Source organism: Myxine glutinosa, chromosome 1, assembly GCF_964187855.1.
Source record: "Myxine glutinosa chromosome 1, kmMyxGlut1.1, whole genome shotgun sequence".
NCBI lineage: Eukaryota > Metazoa > Chordata > Myxini > Myxiniformes > Myxinidae > Myxine > Myxine glutinosa.
In genome coordinates, this window is record NC_136261.1 from 233912479 (window position 1) to 233936370 (window position 23892).

At 42.8% G+C, this 23892-nt stretch overlaps 1 protein-coding gene across 4 annotated transcripts in view; it reads right to left on the reverse strand.

The window, feature by feature from the left end:
• Positions 1-17274, reverse strand: part of LOC137435054 (voltage-dependent L-type calcium channel subunit beta-1) — a 262933-nt gene extending 245659 nt beyond the window's left edge. For all 4 annotated transcript variants that reach the window (XM_078785041.1, XM_078785038.1, XM_078785030.1 and 1 more), the window contains exons 1-2: positions 17039-17274; positions 11143-11235 (exon numbers count right to left, since the gene is read on the reverse strand). In XM_078785041.1, coding sequence (XP_078641167.1) covers positions 11143-11235; positions 17039-17122 — 177 coding nt within the window. In that variant the 5' untranslated portion in view covers positions 17123-17274. The remainder of the gene's footprint in view (positions 1-11142; positions 11236-17038) is intronic.
• Between the last annotated feature and the right edge of the window lie 6618 nt (positions 17275-23892).

The window sequence follows — 23892 nt, forward strand, 5'->3', positions numbered from 1 at the left end:
ACATATGAGGAAGAGAGAGTTGGGATGAGTAGATAGAAGTTGGTCCATATTATCAGACAGTGAGATGTAGATGGAGTCATCACTGTTTGGTGGACGGTACAACACACATATGAACAAAAGGTGGGAGCGAAGGGGAAGCCGTAGCCAGAGGTACTCCTGGGGGTGAGGTGGAGAGATGGCAGTGCAGGGCGAGTGAGGAGGAGAGTTTTTGATAAAGATAGCAACCCCACCTCCAGGACGAGGCTCAGGTCTATCATACCGGAGGAGGGAGTAACTCGGGAGAGATATTAAGCAGTCAGAGACATCCTGAAGGAGGAAAGTTTCTGTTAAGCAGATTAAGTCTGGTTTGTCAGAAGCAACCTGTATGGAGAGATCAGTCAAGTTTGAGCGAAGGCCCCGGATGTTTGAGGTCCAGTTTCTAGTTTGTTTTGTTTTAAAGTGTGGGAATAAAAATGTGCAATACAAAATGCTGAATCAATCATACGGGAATGGATTGATGATCAAAATATTGTTACAGCCACGGGTTTTGGGTCTACCATGAGGGGAATCCTCGGTTCCCTTTGAACTTACCGTGCCTGAGGCCACTGATCACGAATAACTTCATACCATGGCAGGTTGCTCGGCAACCGCGAGTGCCAATTAGTCTACCACATGGCCCCAGGGTTCTCCGTCTGACCGTTTACCTGCGCCATGTGGCTTTCCAATCGGGGGAAGGCTTACCACTGATGCAAGTCGGACTGAATGAGCCAATTAATTGGGGAACTATAACCTCCCAGTCTAACATAATATGGACTTTATAGCAAGGGAAATCAAAGTGGATCTAAAAGGGAGAGTGCAAATCAGAATCTACAAGCAATCTCGAGCAATGGAGAGTGCAACGATATTTACACAGGAAAGAAAAGAGGCAAGAGCAAAACTTAACCTATGCCTTATCTACCGGCTCTACACAACATGGGTACCCAATCAGACCATCTGCGGAGGGAGATAAGAACAGAAAGCGTGAGGGTTATCGGCCTCTTTATCTTACCGGGTGGGAGCCATCGTGCTCCCGCAACCCAAATTCTAAAGGTAGGTGTCCAATGGGAAGAACCACTGTAGTGTCTCGGATGGGTGACTTTAGAGCATTCCATGGGGTGCGTGAAATTGGGATGGTGCAAGAGAAACAGCGAAGGTACGTTATCAGTGGTTGTCACTCTGGAGGAGTTGGGCCGCAGTAATGCTGCCAATTTTTGATGCCCTCTTTATTGATGGTGAGTCTGCATTCAAGGGAGAAAAATAAAACAAAGATAGCTGAGAAAAGAATGCTTGAGATAAATAACCTACTGTGTGAGAACTAAAAGATGTGCAAACATTGCTTCGTTGTTCTCTGGCCCTAATCGTTGTGCTCTCCACAGGGCCTGCTCCGCTTGCCTAAAGCTTGGCCACAGCTCCAATCCGCTTTGGCAGCGACCGCTCCTCCACATTGCTTCTCCCCACGAAGCACCACGAGTCAGTAGCAGACAGGAATAGCACCAGTATCTCGTTCACAGCCAGACCAAAAATCAACGTGCCGAGTATCTGCCTTCTGGCTCTTTTACAATCCCTTAGCGGGGGCGGGGCCTAAAAGTGGATCAGGAATTCTCTTGGCATAACTGCGCCTGCTGATTGGCGCATCACCGCTTAATCCCACCCTCGCCAGACCTCTGCATCGAGTTTTGTCCAGTCGGTTGCCCAGCTGCAACACGTGATGGAGCTCTGTGATCAACATGAGCCATGCTCGCAGGACCGGTTTACAGGTGCAAGGGTGAATGCCTGGAAGCTACTACTTGTTGGGGTGAGCGAGCAGAGCGATAAGGTGTCAACGAGACATCAGTGGCCAATTAGCCCCTCGTTGTTTGGGTGTTTAATCCATGATGGAGGGGAAGAGTCGATCCGCAGACAACCACCGCCATTTCCTGTGCCTTTCCCCTCTCGCGCTTCTTGGTCGGTGGCATGTCTGCGGGGTGATTAGATGAGGTCGTGGTTATGCGGGCGTGGTTTATGCATGGTTATGCGGGCCGGTTGGGATGAAGTGGTGGTTATCGGGTTGAGGGGTTGTGATGTCGGGGCGCTTACCGTGTGTCTAATGTCTTAATGTCATGGACACTTAATGTGAAAATTATAATTAAACGAAAATAAAGCGTAACTAAAAATGTATTTACAAAAAGCTAAGTGTTATGTCCTTATCGTGTATCCAAAGGGAAGACTTCGAGACAAGGTGGACGAGTGGCAGTTGGGATTCGGCACGCGATTCAAACACCTTTTGCCATGCTACAGCGACTAACTCGCACATGCACCACAGAGCTATTAAACTAAAACACGATGCGCATACGTATCAATTACACCCAAGGAAATGGGGAGAAAACGGGTAAAAACCTCTCTAAACCTCACCAACGCATTGTATCACATTGTAACCTGCTGCACAAGGGAAAGGGACTACTTTAACCTTACATTATAGAAATAACTACAATGAGGGACCTGTATGTTGGGTGCAATTACCTTCAGGGCCGGTTACAGAACCGACACAATATGAACTAAATGGTATTCATAGAACACTTACCCCACACAGTCAACTTTGTGAGAGCCAATTCCTTTGTTTTTTTTTTAAGGATTTTTTTCTTTGATCCAATATGGCTGCCAGACCACCTGACCAATGACATCATACATTTACATTCTCTAATATAGGTTTTGGGTAGATCATGCTCAATAAATTTCAAAGTAATCGTATTAAGCATTATACTTGTTGAATTATGACTTCAAAACTAAGGCACCAATGACATGATCATTGACAACACTTATTCCCCCATACAGAATTCTTGACAATGAGCCATGTTTCAAGTTTTTCCATGGAGCAGTTTCGGAGATATAGATGTGCAACGTTTTTCGATTTTTCTAAGATGGCGCCTGTACGACGTGACCTATGACGTCACAATTATCATTAACAAATTCTACAGGAGGAGGCGCTCCTATGGTGAAAATTGTGTCCATCAGACCAACAGTTGCAGAAAGAAAAAAAATTCATACTGATCGGATCAAACGTTGTACTTGCCAAATTATGACATTATAATGAAGGCAGAGATGGAATCATCATTAACATCTCTTATTCCACATGGGGGATGATCTTATTATTCCACATCATCATGAACTTATTTCACATCATTCATCTTATTTTTTTTATTTCACATCATTCCTCATCATTAATTCATAATCATTATTTCACATCATTGATCTTATTCTACATAATCATTAACATATCTTATTCCACATTGCTTGACAATGAGCCACGTTTCAAAAATGTTCATGGAGCGGTTTCAGAGATATCAAGGTGAAACGTTTTTCCAATATGGTGCCCATGCCAAGTGACCTATGACGTCATAATTATGACTAAAACTTCTACAGGAGGAGGCACTCCAATGCTTGCCGTTAAATGAATTTTAAAAATGCAGGCACGTACGACATATGTACATACGTAAGCACGCACCCGATCGCTTAACCGTGCTTTTCGCTTCGCGAACGCAGGGTAACAAGCCAAACAAAAGGAATCATTAATTTCGAGAGGTTTCTTTTAAAAGACAGTGAATGACAAGATAGCCAATTGAAGGTATGTGCACTCAAAGTCTCTGAGCTGTCTAGCCTGGATCCAAATCTTGAATCTCGAAACTGTCACCTGTGGTTTCACAAGGCAGGTGATGTATCCATGTGTGTGACGTCCATTGGAAAGACGTCAAGTTAAGAGGACCCGTCCGCCATCACTAGTCGTTGGTGGATATTATAGGTGCCACGGTGTCATAAATAAAATGCAGGCAAGTTATCGCCGACACCCTGAACAAGTTTCAAATTCCTGCCCTGTCTGACTGCTGCGAAACCAATGACAAACCACTGAGCATCATTCTTGGCAAGAGACTGCGTTGGCAGGATTGAGAACCTGTGTAATGCATGTGAAACATTGTTGATGATGATTTATAGAGACAGCACTAAAAACCACAATCCAGAAGGAAGAGAAAAGGACAAGCAGTGATAAAGGATGAAAAAAGACTAAAATAAAAACAGCACCAGAATGCCAACTAATAGACCAATAAATAAACAAATGTTTTTATACCGATCAAACGTCAAATGGACTGTTCTTTCAAGGGTCCTTCGAGATGCATCAAAAATAGATACACGTACAGCAGAGGGATAGCAAAGAGGTTGCCTTGGAAACCAAGGGAGGGTTGCAGTTGGAAGCTGGGAACAAGGGGTAGCCATGGTAACTGGCATATCCGCATGCACATTTATGAAGCCGAGGCTTTGTTAGGCACTGCAATGCAAGTGCCTAACATGTGACAAAAAAAACATCAATTGCATCAAATTGTCATAAAATGCAGTTACACGATGCTATTTGTAATTACGAGCCTTTCAATAAAACAAGATGAAGCAATTCAAATAAAAAGAAAACAAGAAATTTTGAGACATCCGTAAAACTAATCGACACAGGGAGACGACCAGCATAATTGTAGCGAGTTAAAAAGATCACGAGAATTTTCAATTTCCTTGCGTGTTAAATTTATCTCTCAATGTTTCATCGAGTGACAAATTCCCGGAACACCACCTCAAGAGAAGATGAGTTCACTGTCCCACATTACTATTTATTCCCAATGTTTTGTGCCATTCATCATCAATGATGTACCCTAGTCTGTACAGATCGTCAGTTCTGCCGAAGCAATCTCCTGACAAGGGTTACAATCCTGGAGAAGTGGCAAGGGTCACCACTCCGATACAAGATGATGGATTAAAGGGGGCAGGAAATTGTAATTAGCTGAGGGTGCCCGTGATAACTGGACTACTCTTCGCAAAAGGCAAAACAACATTTTAGCATCTGCCAATTCATGCTAGCAGATGGGAAACTCAGTTTAACAGCCTTTGATGGACGGCGCACAAACTGAGGAATCACCCTGCATGTGAAACACCAGGGTGACCTTTTTTTTATATGTAGAAGGCTCCAGGCACGGACTATGTCGTCCTCATCGAGGCCAGGCCTAAATAAAAGAGCTGCATTGATAGAAAAGTAAAGAAGGAGAGAATAGTCTAAGAGTTTTTGAGAAAGCAGAAAATCAGCTTTTTGAAAAGGGGAAGATCATAAGCGTTTGGAAAGACATGGGAAGGTAAAGAGTTCCAGAGTTTGGCAGTGTAGGGGAAGAAACAAATTTATAGCTGGGTTGGGATTCAAAACCAGGCGAGACAGCTTACAGATGAGAGTGCGTACCACTAGGCCATCCTGCCAGACACATTCTGTTCCAAAAATCAAAAACAATTCAAAACTAGAACAAAACTCTGCAGAGAGCATACCTCCACCAGACTGAACAGTTTACGTTTGGTATCCCACTGATAGGCCAGATCTGGGTCAAAATTTAACCGGCTTGTTGTTGTCGCTTACCCAACTCATCCACCTAGTTTTGTCATAAGTCATCCACACCTTTTTGAAAATTCATATTATCTATCATTTTTGCCCCTATCACTCAATGATGAAGAATCACTTAGAAGATTTTTTTAAATTCGTGTATCCAGATCCGGATTCGGATAGTCACAAAAATCGAATCGGTTTGTCCCTGTCACAAAACCAACCTGTCCACCAAGTTTCGTCCAAATCCGTCCATAACTTTTTTAGATACCGTGCTATATAACGGTTTTTGCCCCATCACTCAATGGTGAAGAATCACTTTTAAAAATTCTCTGATCTGTCTCCAGATTTGAATCTTCACCAAAATCGAATCAATTATTCCTTGCCACATACCCAACCTATCCAAGTTTCGTCCAAATTCATTCACAATTTTTTGAGATATCATGCTATACATATATCGTTTTTTCCCTCTCAATGGTAAAAAAAAAAATCACTTAAGAAATTCTCAGATCCTGATCCAGATCTTCACCAAAATCTAATCATTTCGTTCGTGTTACATACCAAACCTCTCCACCAAATTTAATCCGAATCCATCAACAACTTTTTGAGATATCGTGTTCATAAACAGACAAACAGATAGAGGTGAAAACATAACCTCAATCTACCCTCAATAGTGAAAGAGAAATATTCAACTATGATCAAGCAAAAGCTCCAGAAAAAAAATCTAACTGATAGACTAGGAAAATTAATTCAGCAGAATAATGAGAAAAAAAATGTTTGTAAATCATGAACGTCAAATGAAAGTAGAATATACCGGTATTTCAAAATGACTCAATATGATCATCATCATTTTTTATTTTTTTTACTTTGCATCCTTTTGCGATTATTTTAAAATGCGCCTTTTAGCATTAACTGTCACATAAATAAATTTAATAGTCATTTCTAGAGAGGTGCGCATCTCATCAAGGATTGATCATCATCAAGGATTGATCTCATCAAGGATCATGAAGCATCACACCTCGTGAAACTGCAAGGGATGATCGGGATACCCAATGCTTGAGATTCTCCAGGACACAAGAAATGCCAGATAGAATGTCAAGCTTTGATTTACAAAATGGCTGGGTGATGGTAAATCAAGGAGACCCAGAGAGTGCTACTCTGGCAGGAGATGATCATAAATATTCAACTTTGTCACATAATCATTTCAATAGAGACAAAGTGAGAACATGAAACATTCTTGTGCCGGATGCCATATCCCACCCACATTTTGGACAAGCATTTGACCACCATCCTGATATTTAGGATGCAAAACCATACAAAACAGTACAGTTTCCCTCATTGAGAAATAAGTGGTTGTGAAGAAAAGCTAACAGGTGTACAACAGGTACAGGATAGTAGTTAGATCTGAGATAACTGCATTATTTATACACACGAGACTTTCCAACACTACCAATCAACTACACAACGTTGGGTTCCTGCATAAACAAGGAGTTGATACTCTTGGTCCCCCACCTTTTGGGTGGTATGAGAAACAGATCTGTGTAATACAAAAGCTAAATATTGAACGTCTTTTGAAATATCGCATACACAAGCCAAGTCACCGAATATGGTTGCCATCACAACAGAATCCAGCCGATCACAGACTCAATCGAAGCAGGTTGAGATGATATCATGAGGAATAGATATCTACAATATCAAAGTGAAATGCTCAACGTTTTTTGAAATATTGCATGCACAAGCCAAGGTACAAAGATGGTTGCCATGGCAACATAATTCAGCCAATCACAGCCATGATCTAAGCAGGTTGAGATACTGTCATGAGGAATAGATATCTGCAATGCAAAAGCTAAATGTTCAACAGTTTTTGAAATATCACGTACACAAAAGTACATGGACGGATGATCAGTCGGTTGGTCGGTCAGTCAGTCAGTCAGTCGGACGGAGCTCATTTTAATGTCCCCAGTCTCTGACTTTGACGGAAGGGTAGGGGACAAAAACTGTTGGAATTATGTAGCAGCTAACCAAAGAGCATTGATAATTATCACAGGAAAACAATACTTTTGGTGTTTTTGTAAAGTAGATGAAAAGCATCTTGAGAGAATCTCCAGAACCTTAAATCCATTGCCAAAAAATACATTTCTCCCTTTTTTTTTTTTTTTACTTGGACCAAATTGCTCGGTTGAAAGGTTCAGTGTTTTAGCAAAAAGAGGGAGCCTTAGATAGGGCCAGTGCAGTCTTGTAGAGAGGGGCCTAAGGAAGGTACAGAGAGGAGGTTGAATGATCGCTGTGACTTTTAAGTTTGGAAGATAATGTGAGATCAATTTTCAAGAACCTCCCCTCCCGCAACTCCCACAACAGGTTATCTGATACTGGCTGGGGTGCAATCCCCATGGAGCCTCCGCATTGCATATGTTCGACTGAATCAGTGAGTTATTAAGGGTTGGTATTTTGGCGGCTGAGCATACTTTCATGTCCTTTGACACCCAGTGGCATCAATTATGATTGCCGTGATGGAAATGCACAATTCTCCCATTGGTGATTATGTTCAAATGTTAAACATAATTTCCAGCACTTCCTACTCATCTTCAGAGAATGGTTCCCACATTTTGAGATAAAAGACTGGATTAATACTCTTCATATTGAATAGGAGAAACAGTGAAAGTTTAAGCAGCAGAAACCATTATTTGATTATAGGTCTCCTAATGGCATTTTTTGTCATTGTCAAATATTTCTCAATCTATCTTTTAAAATGGGGGTGACACATATCAGTAAACGATTAGTGGAATGAGAGGAAGTCGAAACGAGATATCAAAATAATAATAATAATCATCATAATTTGAGATATAAAAAACATTCATGAATATAACTAGGACGGCACTCGGTAGAACGCATACCCTATCCGCCAGGCTGAACAGTTTATGTTTTGTTTCCCACTGATAGGCCGGATCTGGATTCGGACCTGAACCAAAATATAATCGGCTTGTTCTCATCACCTAATCAACTCATCCACCAACGTTTGTCATAATCTGTCCACGACTTTTTGAAATATCATGCTATATATCGTTTTTGGTCCCATCTCTCAATAGTGAAGAAATACTTAGGAATTATAGTACCGGTCTGATGTGGATTTTCACCAAAATCGAATCAATTCATCCTCGTCACGCCCCCAACCTTTCCGTCAAATTTCGCCTGAATCCATCCATAACTTTTTGAAATATCATGCTATATCGTTTTTGACCCTATCTCTCAACGGTGAAGAATAACTTTAAATTCTAGTATCCGGATCTGAGTTCCAGATCTTCAGCAATAGCTAATCAATTTGTCTTGGTGACACACCCAACATGTCCACCAAATTCCGTCCGAATCTGTCCACAACTTTTTGAGATATCCTGTTCACAGACAAACAAACAGGTGAAAACATAACCCCCGCCCACCTTCAGTGGCAGAGGTAAAAATCTGAGCGGGGATGAAACGAGGGGAAATACAAATATTTATACAAAAGCAAAAATATATTAACGTACAATCAAATAATAACAACGTATGTGAAAAAAAATGAACATTTAAAAAAAATTCAAATGACAAGCTCTTCCGTGTTTGTGCAGCCTGACAAAGCAGATCCTGCTCCTTACAACAGCCCCCAATCGGACCACTCGTACTGCAGTATTATAGGTAATGAGAACATTGCATTCTCTATCTTTTCGGACAACTCACCCAGGGGGGTAACATCATCCACAAATACGCATTGCTGCCTCGTTGGCTGTTAGTACAGAACAGATGCCTCACCACCAAAGTGAGCTGTTTACACCATCTCGAGACCATATATCAAATATACACTTCTTCACCGTTGTGGGACAAGGAATCAGGTCCCACAGCAGCTATTGCTGCATGATTGCTGAGCAACAGGATATCTGCCATACACCTCCTATAAAACTGGTCCACCCACACAAGCAGATCTGGAGAGGCAACCGAGACATTTACTCGATTAACAAGCATAAGGTCTTCTGCCTTAGCAAATGAAATAAAGTGTGATATTGTGACTGTCGAGTTCCAGCTGATTAGTGACATTTGTCTTGTGCTTCTATTAAAGTGTGAAGAGGTCCCGAGCCTTTGTCCGTTAAAAAAAAGAAGATGGTTAAAAAGGTGATGGAAATAGGAAAGTTGCCAAAGTTGATGCAGCAGGATGATGAAATGTAATTCATGTAAGTAAGACAGCAAGTACATAAGTACGTACATAAATAAATAAACTAGAACGCATCTGAAAATGCAAAGCCTGTCCGCGTCCATTTATATTCAGATGTCTTCTTCCTCTTCCGTATGCTCAAAATAACGAAAACGGTTTAAAAAAAAAACACAAAATGAAAATAGATGATTTTATGCAGCCTTGACCTTTGAGGTTTAGATCTAAACAAATAATCAGCTTCTAGCTTTTGATTGGCGAACCAATTCAGGGATCCAATTTGCAAATTCTCTAAATTTCAGGTCAATCGGGTGAAAATTGGTGACTTTATGCAACCTTGACCTTTTGATCTAAAAAGAAATCAGCTTGTAGTTTTTGGTTGGTGAAACAATTCAGTGACCCAATGTGCAAATTCATAAAATTTCAGGTCAATTGGATAAAAATTGCCGATTTTATGTGATGCTGACCTTTGACCTTTTAACCAATTTACCAAATTATTAATTTGCCTTCTCCATGTTATCATAATAAAGCCTTGTTGAAAATTTGATGACAGAGTTCAAACGGTAAATTGAAATTTCAGGTCAATTGGATGAAAATTGATGATTTGTGAGTCATCCAACCACCCAACCACCCAACCACCCAACCACCCAACCACCCAACCACCCATCCAAAGTCACCCAACCGATCCACCTTTTGACAAAATTATTAATTTGCCTTCTCCATATTATCATAACCAGCAACGGTACCCACCCTACGGGTGGGGCTTCAATTGGGAGGCCCGAATGAAAAAGCAAAATATCAGAAATTGAAGGCTCTTTATTTTATTTTAAACGATTTATATAAACATCCGTTAAATCACACTCACACACACACACACACACACACACACACACACACACACACACACACACACACACACACACACACACACACACACACACACACACACACACACACACACACACACACACGATTGCAAAAACCCCGTCTCCTGCTGCGCAAGGGACGGGTTAATAAATAAATAAATAAATAGGATTGGCCTGCTAGTGCTCCCACCTTAATAACAGGCTCATGAGGCAGGGAATGCAGGGAATATACACCATATGACTGTCCTTTGTCTACTAATGTCCTTGTACTTTTGTAGAGAGGGGCCTATTATTACTTCATGTAGTAATAATGTAGTAATAAATTATTACTTCATGCTACTACTTCATGTAGAGGTACTTTGATGTCTTTGACCTGAATGTGAATTGTATACAAACTCTTCCATGAGCAGCAGATGAATGCAAAATAAATACAACTTGGTAATCACGATAATGATTTAACCGCACAGCATTCGTTTTTTGTTTTATTTTGTTTTTTTACCTTTTTTTTTTACCAATTTATCATTTTTTTACCTTTTTTTACCATTTTTTTACCGACATACCATTGCAACAACTTTAAGAAAGGCAAGTTCAACCCTTGGGTCATGAGGCAGAAATACCAGTTGCAGTAAGCTCTGTGTGCAAAAGAACTACAGTTGAGAATCCAGAAGTCATTTGACGACATGCGGTTGTGAAAACTGTAGTACCTGGCGCACAAAGCTGTTAGTTGTCGTATCCGAAGAAGTGCTTCCATCTGAACGCTTGAATCGGCTGCGGCTGTCACCACCTTTACGGTAAACCTTGGATCCAATGAGGGAAGGTGAGACAAAATTTTTTAAAAGGGAAGCACATCACGAGAAATCAATTTCACTACAAACTGGTAGGCTATGAGCCAAGGGGGTTGGTCGGTACCATACAGATGGAGTAAGGCTCATTGTGATTTTTAGCAAGATATATGTCCCTAGATATGAAAAAAAAGTGATAGCAGTGTATAACTCTCGGCCATCACTGTGTTATCACCCGAAATATTATTATACGCCCGCTTCGCTTCGCCAAAAAATGTGATATTTGCTAAAATTGGAATAAATATATGTTTTTAAGGACCACAGAGTGCCAATAATTTGCATACTGGATGCCAACTAATATAGTAATAGAAAATAGAACATTTGTGGGGGTTATTTATCAAAATATTGATATAATGACAAAAAATATGTTAAATTTAGTGAAAAAGTGGTCGAAATCGCTTCGAGTTCAGAATTCACAGTGTACATTTTTGTCAATATTTCAAAAATGAAAACTCCCAGAGTAACATTTGACCCCTCAAAATCTTCGCAAGGAACCACTGCATTGGAATATATCATCACTTTGTAATATGGTGGTTGTTTGGGGCACATATTTTGGCAAAGTTCAAAATATGTTCAACCATACCCCCTAATTTTGATATTTTGGAACGAAACATAGCTTTTGAACATTTTAGGTTTATTCGTCTACTACTTTTGGTATCTCAGTGTAATTTTTGGTATTAGCTAGTATCCTAAAGTAGGTTTGTAACATCAGCTACATTATATTTCACAATGCATGCAAACTTGCTCCACACTCTAGGTTTATCATGATCTCTCGAACAAATACGCCTTATTATACAGTATTATTACAAGTGTCAGTATTTGTCATTATATCAAAATTTTGATAAATAACCCCCACAAATGTTCTATATTTCTATTACTATATTAGTTGGCATCCAGTATGCAAATTATTGGCACTCTGTGGTCCTTAAAAACATATTTATTCCAATTTTAGCAAATATCACATTTTTTGGCGAAGCGAAGCGGGCGTATAATAATATTTCGGGTGATAACACAGAGATGGCCGAGAGTTATACACTGCTATCACTTTTTTCATATCTAGGGACATATATCTTGCTAAAAATCACAATGAGCCTTACTCCATCTGTATGGTACCGACCGGTCAATTTGGGGGGTCTGGCTCATAGCCTATGGGGAGAACAAAAGAAATATCAATCTGAGAGGATGATTAGCAGTTCCTTCACTGTTATATTACTTAGACTGGCAGGTGAGCTTCGAGCCTTGTTCACTCACCTTTCAGCTGTCTTGCCTGGATTCAAACATTGGTCGAACTATATATACCTGTCGTCCCGATTTTTCACATACAAGGTGGTGCATCAACGTGCAGCTTCCATTGGAAAGACGTTAGGCCGGAGGACTGGTCATTGGTGGAGGTTAAAGATCTCACAGTGTCTTTAAGGAATACGTGAGTTATGACTCGCACCTTGAACAAGTTACATATTCTGGCCATGAATGACTGCTGGGAAGGCAATGGCAAACCACCTATAATAACCCATACCAAGACACTGCTTCTGCCATACCGACGCTCTGTCGAGAGTATCGCGCAGTAATGATGATGATTTTATCATTTTCCATCATGAGTCATTGGTGATAGCATTTTCCTTTACCTTCTGGAATAATGTAGTGCGGTTAGCTATTACCTGTGCGGCTTCCACGGATTGTGAATAGTGGATACTCTGGGAGTCGATAGCTTTTGCCATATTCACCACGCGGTCTCCTTATTAGTCCCATGTTTATACCCTACGGAGAGCAGGCAATTTGTTGTTTGTTTTTGCTTCATTACATCATTGCTTTTATTACCTCCACCACCGAAGGTGGACATGGTTTTTATTTCACCCCTGTTTGTCTGTTTGGCTATGAGCAGGATGTCTCAAAAAGTTATGGACGGATTCGGACGAAACTTGGTGGGCGTGTTGGGTGTACGACAAGGATGAATCGATTTGATTTTAGAGAAGATCCGGATTTGAGATCCTGCCTATGAGTGCGATACAAAACGTCAACGGTTCAGCTTGGTGGAGGTTTGCGGTCCATCGATTGCCGTTCTAGTTACTGATGCATGGCGAGGCCGATGGTGCAGTGCCCCTGTAGATCAAGGCAGGAATTTGAAATGTGATCAGTTACTGGCATGCGATTGCCTATTCTTCATGAAAAACACTGTTGGATCGTTAACGTCCACCAGTGAATTCTGGTAGATGGCACAAGCTGTTGAGCATCCTCTCCGAAGGACAGCATATTCACTACCTGTGAAGTACCAAGATGACAGTTTATAGTCATGTCGGAAATCAAACCCAGAAAGACAGCTCATAGGCAAAGTGAGTTATACTGTCAGCCCTGAGAGGATTAGGAGGTTGATGATGACGATGACAACAATAACAAGTTTAGTCCAAATCCATCCATAACTTTTTGAGATATCCTGCTGTGTATAGTTTTGGCCCTATCTCCCAATGGTGAAGAATCACTTAAAAAATTAAATAATTCTCATATCCGTAGCCATATTCAGATCTTCACCAAAATCGAATCGAATCGTCATTGTCAGACACCCAACCAGTCCACCAAATTTCTTCCAAATCCGTCCACAACTTTTTTGAGATATCCCGCAATGTATAGTTTTGGTCCTATCTCCCAATGGTGAAGAATCACTTGAAGAATTAAATAATTCTCATATCCGAATCCATATTCAGATCTTCACCAAAATCTAATCTATTTGTCCTTATCAGACACCCAACCGGTCCACCAAGTTTCGTCCAAATCCGTCGACAACTTTTTGAGATATCCTGCTGTGTATAGTTTTGGCCCTATCTCCCAATGGTGAAGAATCACTTTAAAAATTAAATAATTCTCATATCCGTATCCATATTCAGATCTTCACCAAAATCGAATCGAATTGTCATTGTCAGACACCCAACCGGTCCACCAAGTTTCTTCCAAATCCATCCACAACGTTTTTGAGATATCCCGCAATGTATAGTTTTGGCCCTATCTCCCAATGGTGAAGAATCACTTGAAGAATTAAATAATTCTCATATCCGAATCCATAATCAGATCTTCACCAAAATCTAATCTATTTGTCCTTATCAGACACCCAACCGGTCCACCAAGTTTCGTCCAAATCCGTCTACAACTTTTTGAGATATCCTGCTGTGTATAGTTTTGGCCCTATCTCCCAATGGTGAAGAATCACTTAAAAAATTAAATAATTCTCATATCTGTATCCATATTCAGATCTTCACCAAAATCGAATCAAATCGTCATTGTCAGACACACAACCGGTCCACCAAGTTTCTTCCAAATCCATCCACAACTTTTTTGAGATATCCCGCAATGTATAGTTTTGGCCCTATCTCCCAATGGTGCAGAATCACTTGAAGAATTAAATAATTCTCATATCCGAATCCATAATCAGATCTTCACCAAAATCTAATCTATTTGTCCTTATCAGACACCCAACCGGTCCACCAAGTTTAGTCCAAATCCGTCTACAACTTTTTGAGATGTCCTGCTATGTATCGGTTTTGGCCCTATCTCCCAATGGTGAAGAATCACTTTAAAAATTCTAGTAGCCGGATGCGAATCCGGATCTTCACCAAAATCTAATCATTTCGTCCTTGTCGCATACACTACCTCTCTGCCAAATTTCGTTCGAATCCGTCCACAACCTTTTGAGATACTTTGTTCACAAACGGTCAGAGAGACAGGGGTGAAAACATAACCTCCATCCACCTTTGGTGGCGAAGGTAATAATACATAACACCTGTCAGTAGGATGCCATGTTATCTGCATATATAATATACAGTTTGAAAATATCTTGACCAACTCTGCAAAACAAAATCAAACTTGTAGTCACGGCTGCTATGGCCGCAAGTCTTCATCAAAGACTCCTGTAATATAAACAAATACCACGAAGAAGGTGGGAGATGGGGATGATTCGGAGGAATCCTTTCCAAATCTTCTTCCTCTTTCTTTATCCCATCTCCTGGGAGAAGACTGAAGCAAGGCAGCCAGACGTCATTTATCCAAAGTTAATTAGGTGTAGAACGAATGAGGAGCAGGTGGTACGAGGAAGAAGAGGTAGGGGAGGTGAAAAAGCTGGAAGAGGGAAATAATGTAGAACGAGGAATAGTGGACGGTCCTTTCAGAAAGAGATCAAACAATTGATTAATGATCGGAAAATGAAAGGAGAATTCAAAAAGGAGGAAAAAGAAAAGGTTTGAAAAAGAAAGTCAGGGTATGGATAGAAGGAAAAATTGTGGGGGGTGGAGAGTACAGAATGAAATAAGGGGGAGCAGCTGACACAAGGAAATGGAGATGAGAGGAAGGCAATAAAGGGGAAAGACAGAAGGGGATAGTGGTAGAATGGAAAAAGAAAGGAGCAGAGAAAGTGGAAAGGAGAGGTGGAAGAAGAGGAAGTCAGAAGAAGGAAAAAGAGGAAAGAAAGGAAGAAGGAAAAAGAGGAAGAACGAAAAAGAGGGGAAAAAAAGGGAAGGGAATGGAAAGAGGTGAAAATAAGACGAGGAAGACAACAGGAATTGGTGTGGGTAGGAAAGAGGCACAACGGAAGTTTCTTGGAGTTCCAATTTAATATTTCCAATAGCAAAAGACAATCTTTCCCTGCTCCGTATTATGGGAGTAGATTGGTGTAAATCTTCTCTCCCGATCCCCACTCTCCAACTCTTCTTCCCCCCTCCTTCACTCTGTCCCACGTCCCCCATTCCCAATTTTCCCTTCTGCAGAAACAGCTGTTTTATTTTACAAATCCAGGTGACCATTGCACACTCGTGGTGGTGGTGGTGGTGGTGGTGGTGGTGGTGGTTCGTATGCAGCCTATGGCTGCTTGGCTGCATCATTTTCTGGATGCACGTCTGTGCCGCTGATGCAATGCCCCCATTAGCAGTAAGCTGGTACTCATTTTGCCAACCTCGGGCTGAGTCAACCCACCTGGTGTTAATTCAACGGGCTGACAGGAGCGTGAACTCAGGAGTCAGGACCCTAAGATCTCAAGCCAAATCCTGGCTTATTGTTCGCTGATCTATGGTGATGCCCAGTAGAGGTCTTCCGCCTGCACACTTTCTTCTCCCAGGAGATGGGATAAAGAAAGAGGAAGAATATTTGGAAAGGATTCCTCCGAATCATTCCCATCTCCCACCTTCTTCGTTCTCCCGCCATTAATCAGGGCGGTTGAGAGGTCAAAGGTGTCTTTTTCGATCAGAAAACTCTTCTTCCTCTTTCCGCCCCCGATTATTTTCTTCCATCATTTTCCTTCCAGCTCCTCTCTCCATCTTTTCTCCCTCATTCCCACTTCCCTCTCCTTTCACCCTTCCCCAGTCTATTTTTTCCCTCCCAAATCTCCCTCCCCAATTCAATTTCCCTTCCTCCTCTAATTGTTTTCTCCTTCCTGCTCCCCTTCCCTTTTCTCTCTTCTCTGTCCCGCTCTCCTCGACTCCCTCCTCTCTTCCCCATGTTGCCCATGCTCCCACCCCTTCCTCTTTCTCCATTGCCGTGTTGCGCTGAAGAACTGGAACGTGGGGCGACACAGGAATAATGGACCGGGTGGCTTGTTCCCCGTGTGGATTCATTTGGATTAATAAAGTAAGTGTTGACGTTTAAAGAGGAAAACGAGGTAGCACAATAAAAATGAAGAAGCATAATCACGGTGAGACGGAAGAGGTGAAGGCGCGACATGAATCGAAGTGCGTGCCCGTGCCCGGTGCCGGTGATGAAGGCGCATCACGTTCCGTGTTACCTGCAAGCCGTGCGGGTCGAGCGCGTCCATGGGGATGTCCTGCGAGGCAGACGGAGCGCGCGTCATGCCTTCTTGCTGCACCATTTAAAAAGGAAACCAAACACTCTCACCCGATGGAGAAACACCACGATGGAGTCGAACTGGTGGAGCCCGAGCTCGCACGCAGCGGCGCGAGGCCGTGGTGCTGGGAGGCGAGAGGGAGGGGTGGGGTGTGGGAGGGGCGAGGAAGGGGTGTGGGTGGGGTGGTGAGGATGGGGTGTGGGGGATTGGATCGAGACTCGAGGGGGAAAGGCAGGAGCGCGTAGAGGTTGGTAAAGATCGAAAATGGGAGGGGCGGGGAAAGAGAGAGGGAGATGAAGGGGTGGAGTTGACTAAGCTAAGCTAGGAGTAGGAGAGGAGAGTTGAGATGGAGGAGAACTGGAGGGCGGGAAGAGCATGGAAATGGGGGAGAGTCGAGACGAAGAGGAAAAAAGGCGCTCGGGAGTCGAAAGGTAGGATTTGCCTGGAGGAGGTGGAGAAAAAACGAGGAGGGAGAAGGGGGAGAGGAAGGAGAGAAGGGTCCAAAAATAATGTGGAGGAGTAAGAGAAGGGTCCAGCAGAAGGATGGAGGAGGTGATAAAAAGAGAGGAACGATAAGACGTAAGGACGAAGAGGAGGAATGATATACCGGTATTATATAAAGTTAATGAGGATCAGAAATACAGTATGAGAGAGGAGCAGCAGGACGAGGTGGTAGGAGAGGAGGAGGAGGACGCGGAGGTAGAAGAAGGGGGGCGGTGGTACAAAAGGAGGTGAGGACGTCGAAGAGGAGACAAGGTATAAAAAGAGGGGAGGAGAAAGTAGAGGAGGAGGTAGAACAGGGGAACAAGAGTTAAAAGAGGGGAGGAAGAGGTAGAAGTGGAGGTACAATAGGAAGGGATGGAGTAAAAAGAGAAGGGGAGGAGGTAGAAGAGGAGAGAAGGAGTTAGAAGAGGAGGGGAAGAGGTAGAAAAGGAGGGAGTAAAAGAGGATGGGAGGCGGTAGAAGAGGAGGGAGGAGGTAGAAGAGGTGGGGACGAGGTAAAAGAGGGGTGGACGAGGTAAAAGAGGAGGGAGGAGGTATAAGAGGAGGGATGGATGTGGAAGAGGAAGATAAGAAGTAGAAGAGGGGAGGTAGAGGGGGAGGAGGAGGTAGAAGAGAAGGAAAGGAGGTAGAAGAGGGGAGGATGGGTAGAACAGGAGAGGTGGTAGAAGAGTATGGGGAGGGGGACTATCTGCTTGGATCGTATTTTACCAGATTATACAAGGGAAATCTAGAAACCAGAACCAGACTCGGAGGTGTAAATGGTTAGACTGCAGAGCATCCGCTGAGTCTGGGAGGTCGGTGGTTTGAATTTGAACCCTGTCTGGGTCATAACAAATACTGTACTTTCAACTTAATCATAAGACTTTAAACAAACAAACAAAAAAATACCTATTCCCACCCCGTATACCTCCTCAGACCCCAATTTTTGTAATGCCTTGAACAAACATTGGTACATCACGGGTGATGAAGGTTGTGGTGAAGTTTCACCAAAAGTGTGGGTGTAGTTTCTGAGAAGAACGCAAGCAAATACCCTTTCTCAACAATCCTCTCGAAGAAGTTTTGTCACTCGAGCTTTTTGGTCTCACTATCTGCCATGATCTTTCCTGGGAAAACCATATTTCCAAGCTGGCCTCCAAAGCCAGTCGCCGAATCTTTAACAAAAAATCATGCAATAGTAATTAGTACAGGAAACATTGTCCGTTCCACCTCACATTCCCGACCGAAATCTTAATCATACAAATCAAGTCTCTGTGGAGGTCGAGACACCCTACTCGACCTTCTGAATACCCTTGGAATTACTCCACTTGAATCAGATATTGAACTAACAGTGGGGAACTGCCTAGCATCTGACTGGGTGCAGGATGTGTTTTCTGGCACTGGGCTATTGGACTGAAACGGTAATGTCTGAGGAACCACACTTGGTTGAACAGGTACATGGGGTTCCACCAGTACTAAATCAGGTGACTGTTGACGATTGAATCAAGAACCTCCGATGTTGGTTCGTACTCGGGTAAACTTTGCTCCGATCTACCATATGAATCAGCATTTCTCCAAAAATCCTCAGCATGCACATACCTACGGCTATTGTCCCCCTACTTAGGCAGTTAAGACCGAAAAATAGGGCGTATCGTTCATTTTTTCAGGAAAGCACCAAATTTGGCACAGATGTAGTATGGATCTATACAATTGTTTTCCTGAGGGGCGCCAAAAAATTCAGAACCCCTGGTGGCCGCCATATTGAATTTCAACATGACCGCCCTTTTTTTCCATTTTCCTTGAATCTCTCAGAGTATTTTAGGTAAAATTTCAATTCCAAGTGATACACATTGTTTTATTGGTCTCTGATAACAATGGAATGGTATTAATTAATCAAAGTTACACAGTTGCAGTTTTAACTTAAAATATTGTGGGCACTTGAAAGGTGGAGGCTCTCGCACAGACGCGTAGTACGACAAGCACTGTCCATCGCAGTCACACAGTGATGTGCAGGGCAGATTTGCACTGGAGCATTTACAGGCCGATTTGCAATGGCAGCTTGTAAGCTCTGAACATGCCTCCTGTATCAGTGGTATTGTGGTCCAAATTGGTGTCCAAGAAGTCCCTGTTTTCATCCAGCCCCAATCAGCTGGTGATGGAAGTTCTGGGTAGGGCACAAGTGCCTGACTCCATACGTGTCCAGCCTGAAAACATGCACGTTTTAGGTGTTGTTCGAAGGCGTCTGCTGTTGGGGGAATGTGATCAATTGTTCTTGCCTTCTTCGTGAACAAGTGTCGGCGCATGTCATTCACTGTCTTTATCTCGGTAGTCCGGTCATAGAGGATGGCAACATATCTTTCTAGACTCAGACTTCCTGCGGCCAAGGCCGGTGGCAATTTTATGGATGGCAAGGTAGCGGTAGCTTTTACCAGTGCCAATGGCAATCCAGAGTTCCTCCACACCGTGTGACTGGTAGGTAAAGTAGTGTGCTATTGCCAAGACCACAATATCAGAATCTACAGTTCGAATCAATACCCGTTGTCTCCCCTTTTTCACGGCATTCAGGACATTTTTGGGGATTTTTTGAATTTTCTGAATTTTTTGGCGCCCCTCAGGAAAACAATAATTGTATAGGTCCATACTACATCTGTGCCAAATTTGGTGCTTTCCTGAAAAAATGAACGATGCTTCCTCTTAACTGCCTAACTACCCGTCGCACCACGGAGCAAAAGGGGGACTATGGTTTTCCCCTCCATCCGTGTGTGCGTGCATCCGTGCGTGCGTCCGTGCGTGCATAAGCGAAGGACCGAATTCTAATTTGGTGTGTGGGTGCAACCCACGTCAAAAGCCAAGATGTCTGATGTCTGACACCATGTATGTCTGAACCTTGTGAGCGGAATATCTTGAAAAATAAGCGAAGTACCAACTTCTAATCTGGTGTGTGGGTGTATCTAGGCATAAGGAAGAACCCAATAGAAAATTGGGTCGCCACGTCAAAATCCAAGATGGCCGCCGCATTTATGTCTGAACCTTGTGAGATGAATATCGTGAAAAATAGGCGAAGTACCAACTTCTAATTTGGTGTGTGGGTGTATCTCGGCATAAGGAAGAACGCTATTGAAAATTTGGTCGCCACGTCAAAATCCAAGATGGCCGCCACCATATAGATGTCTGAACCTTGCGAGCGAAATATCTTGAAAAATAAACGAACTACTAACTTCTAATCTGGTGTGTGGGTGTATCTACGCATAAGGGAGAACGCTATTGAAAATTGGGCCTCCACGTCAAAATCCAAGATGGCCGCCTTGCGTCTTCCACTTTGTCAACTCACATCACTTCACCGACGGGGGACCGAGGCGTAACGCTTGTTTCCTGGAACTCTCACCAGGTAAGTAAGTGGACCCTTAATGGCCACAATCGTACCTGGAATCCACTTTTCCTTCCCTCCTCACATTTTTGACACGGATGGGTTGATCCAAGTCAAATCATCTCAATTTAGGGTTAGGAACATCATGGTGAACCTTAGAAGTGTTTTGTTCACTTTCTACCCTTCTTTGTAAACGAGGTTTTGCCATAGACAATTGAGTTATGGGGGTCTCTTTTTAAGAACAATTTAGCCAGAGTTACACCCGTTGTCGTATGAGGAGTGTTCTTGTAATCAGATTTCTCTAACATTTGCTTGAACGTCTGAACATGTTTTTCAGCTAAGCCATTACTCGCAGAATGGTATGGTGGACATACAGTGAGGTGTGATCTATGACGTTCAATTTCAAAAACGTTGCAAATTCAGCTGCAATGAATTGTGGTCCGTTATCAGACACGCCATTTTGCAGTAAACCATACCTCGTGAACAATGATCTTAGCACCACAATTGCAGCATTTGCTGTAGTATTGGACATCGGAAAAACCTTAAGGCATTTTGAATAGCTGTCTACACTATCAAAAAAAATTTCACCTTTCACTTCAGCAAAACCTATGTGGATCCGTTGCCATGGATCCGTTGCATAGCCCACGGGCTCAATAAAAGCAGAAGAGCTCTTAGGAACATTTGCATCTCCGCACAATCAGGAAATTACCTAACCGTATTCTCTATAGCGATATCCAGTTCTGGCCACCAAACCAATGATCTGGTCATGGCCTTCAGCCGACACATACCTGGGTGGTTTTCATGTAATTCTGCAAGCATGTGTTCTTGCACGAGATGGTATAATTACACGTCTTCCCCACAATAGACACCCGTCGTCGAGAGACAAGACAGGCAATTCGTGTCTGCGACACCAATATGGTTGAATGCGCCTATCGGTACTGTAATTAGGCCAACCCGACATGGTGTACTCATACACTTTGGTCAAGATAGGGTCTTTTCTAGTACAATCAATCTTCGATTATTTTTGCGGTAATGGGTAATGAATATACTATAGTTTTGAAAACAAAAATTTCCTCAGATTCCACAGTATTTGGATCATCCACCAGCAATCTACTCAAAATATCTGTGTTGGCATCTGGTAAGTATATGCAGACAACAATAATGCCCAAAGTTGAAGTCTCGTTGTAGCAAATGGTGGAATTCCTGTTTTTGGTCCAAATACACGTGCAGGGGCTGATGATCCGTTACCAGCCTGAAATTCCAGCCTTACAAATACAAACGGAATTTCTTTATGCCGTACACAATTGCCAACACCTCTTTCTCAATCTGTGCATCATTTTTCTCTGATGCTGAGGTCTCTGATGCTCTGGTGCTGAGGGTTCTGGAGGTATATGCTATCGGGCTTTCAGAACCATCTTCCAGTTTGTGACTTAATATCGCCCCAAACCCCACAAACTAGCTTCTAAGCTTAACACCAGCGGTTTCTTCGGGTCATAATGCAGCAAAACTGTCACCTGTGAGAACTGAAACATTTTTTTTAATGTCTGGGGCCTTCTGAATAGCCTCTACTTTGCTTTACAAGGGGTAGATTGAATCTGCACTCAACAAATGACCTAAATACTCAAGTTCAACATCGAAAAGCTTGCATTTTCCCCCATTTTGACAGAACATTGTGTTTGTTGAGCCTACCAAACACTTTCTCAAGAACTCTGATATGTTCTTCTACTGTATGTTGATATCTACTGTACTCTGATATGTTGATATCATAGTAGCTACGATGACATTGTTACGTGTATGGGGGTAGGTAATGAAATACCATAGTCAAGGTAGAATTGTATAGAGTAGCATGCTCCGTATGCCGTGAAGCCACATCGATGTATTTAAGTTAGGACCGGATGTCCGTGTAAGCGTTATGTGTCTCCATGGGAGGGGTGGAGCTATGCTAATTAGTTAGGGCCGATGGATAAATTCCCAGTGTGTAATTGCCCTTGTGATTTTTCCCTTCATTCTTATAAAGCACACTCGGCTAGCCATGCGACCGGCCCATAATTAAAATAACATAATCGCCGACAGTACCCACACACTATGACACCAGCCAGCGAAAACTTATCGATGGGCGCCAAGTGTGGCCGTGAAGCCACACCCCGAAAGACGGTTGGTTGGGACAGTTCGATGGCGCTTGGTGATTAGAGTGCAGGTGACGTCAGAGAGAACGTTCGAGACAGTCAGAGCAAAAAAGGAAAGCACTGATATTTTCTCTCTTTCTCTTTCTCTCTCTGTCTGGGTAAAAGGCGGTCACATTCACTCTCTCTGTTCTGGGCGTTGGTGAAGATGGACGCATCTCTCTCTCTCTCTTGGTGTTGGCTCGTGATGGCTGCGCTTCGTGTCGTGTGCTCCTGGGAAGTTCGGGACGGTCGGAGCTCGGTGCAGCCAAACGAGAAGGACTTGACTTCGTGCCATTGCGTGTTTTCCCGCGCAGGAAGGCGGGACCTGTGACAGCCCCAAACCTTTGGGGAGACCGAAGCTGAGTACCAGCCAACGCACCACACCACATTTATTTTTGCTTTCGTTTTCCCCTCGTGTTGTAATTGTGTCTGAATGGAGGATCCTCATTTAGGAATTAGATTTTACCACACATTCCTTTTGTTAACCTGGCATTTATTTTCATTAAACCCATTACTTATTGCATTTCTTTGTCGTGTCTGTCTTGTGCGTTTATTCGTCTGTGGTGATCGGATAACCCCCCCTTCACCCCCACCCCCGTCCCTGTGTCGCGTCCGTCCCTGAGGAGATAACACGGCCATAGTTGGGTAAACGCCTCGGTGTTAAAGCTCGTTTTGGTCATCTGCCACCCTGCGGTCTTCACTAAAGGGTAGACATGACAATATCATCAATGTAACAAAGTACATAATCCACCCCTGCCAAAATCTTGTACATGGTAACCTGA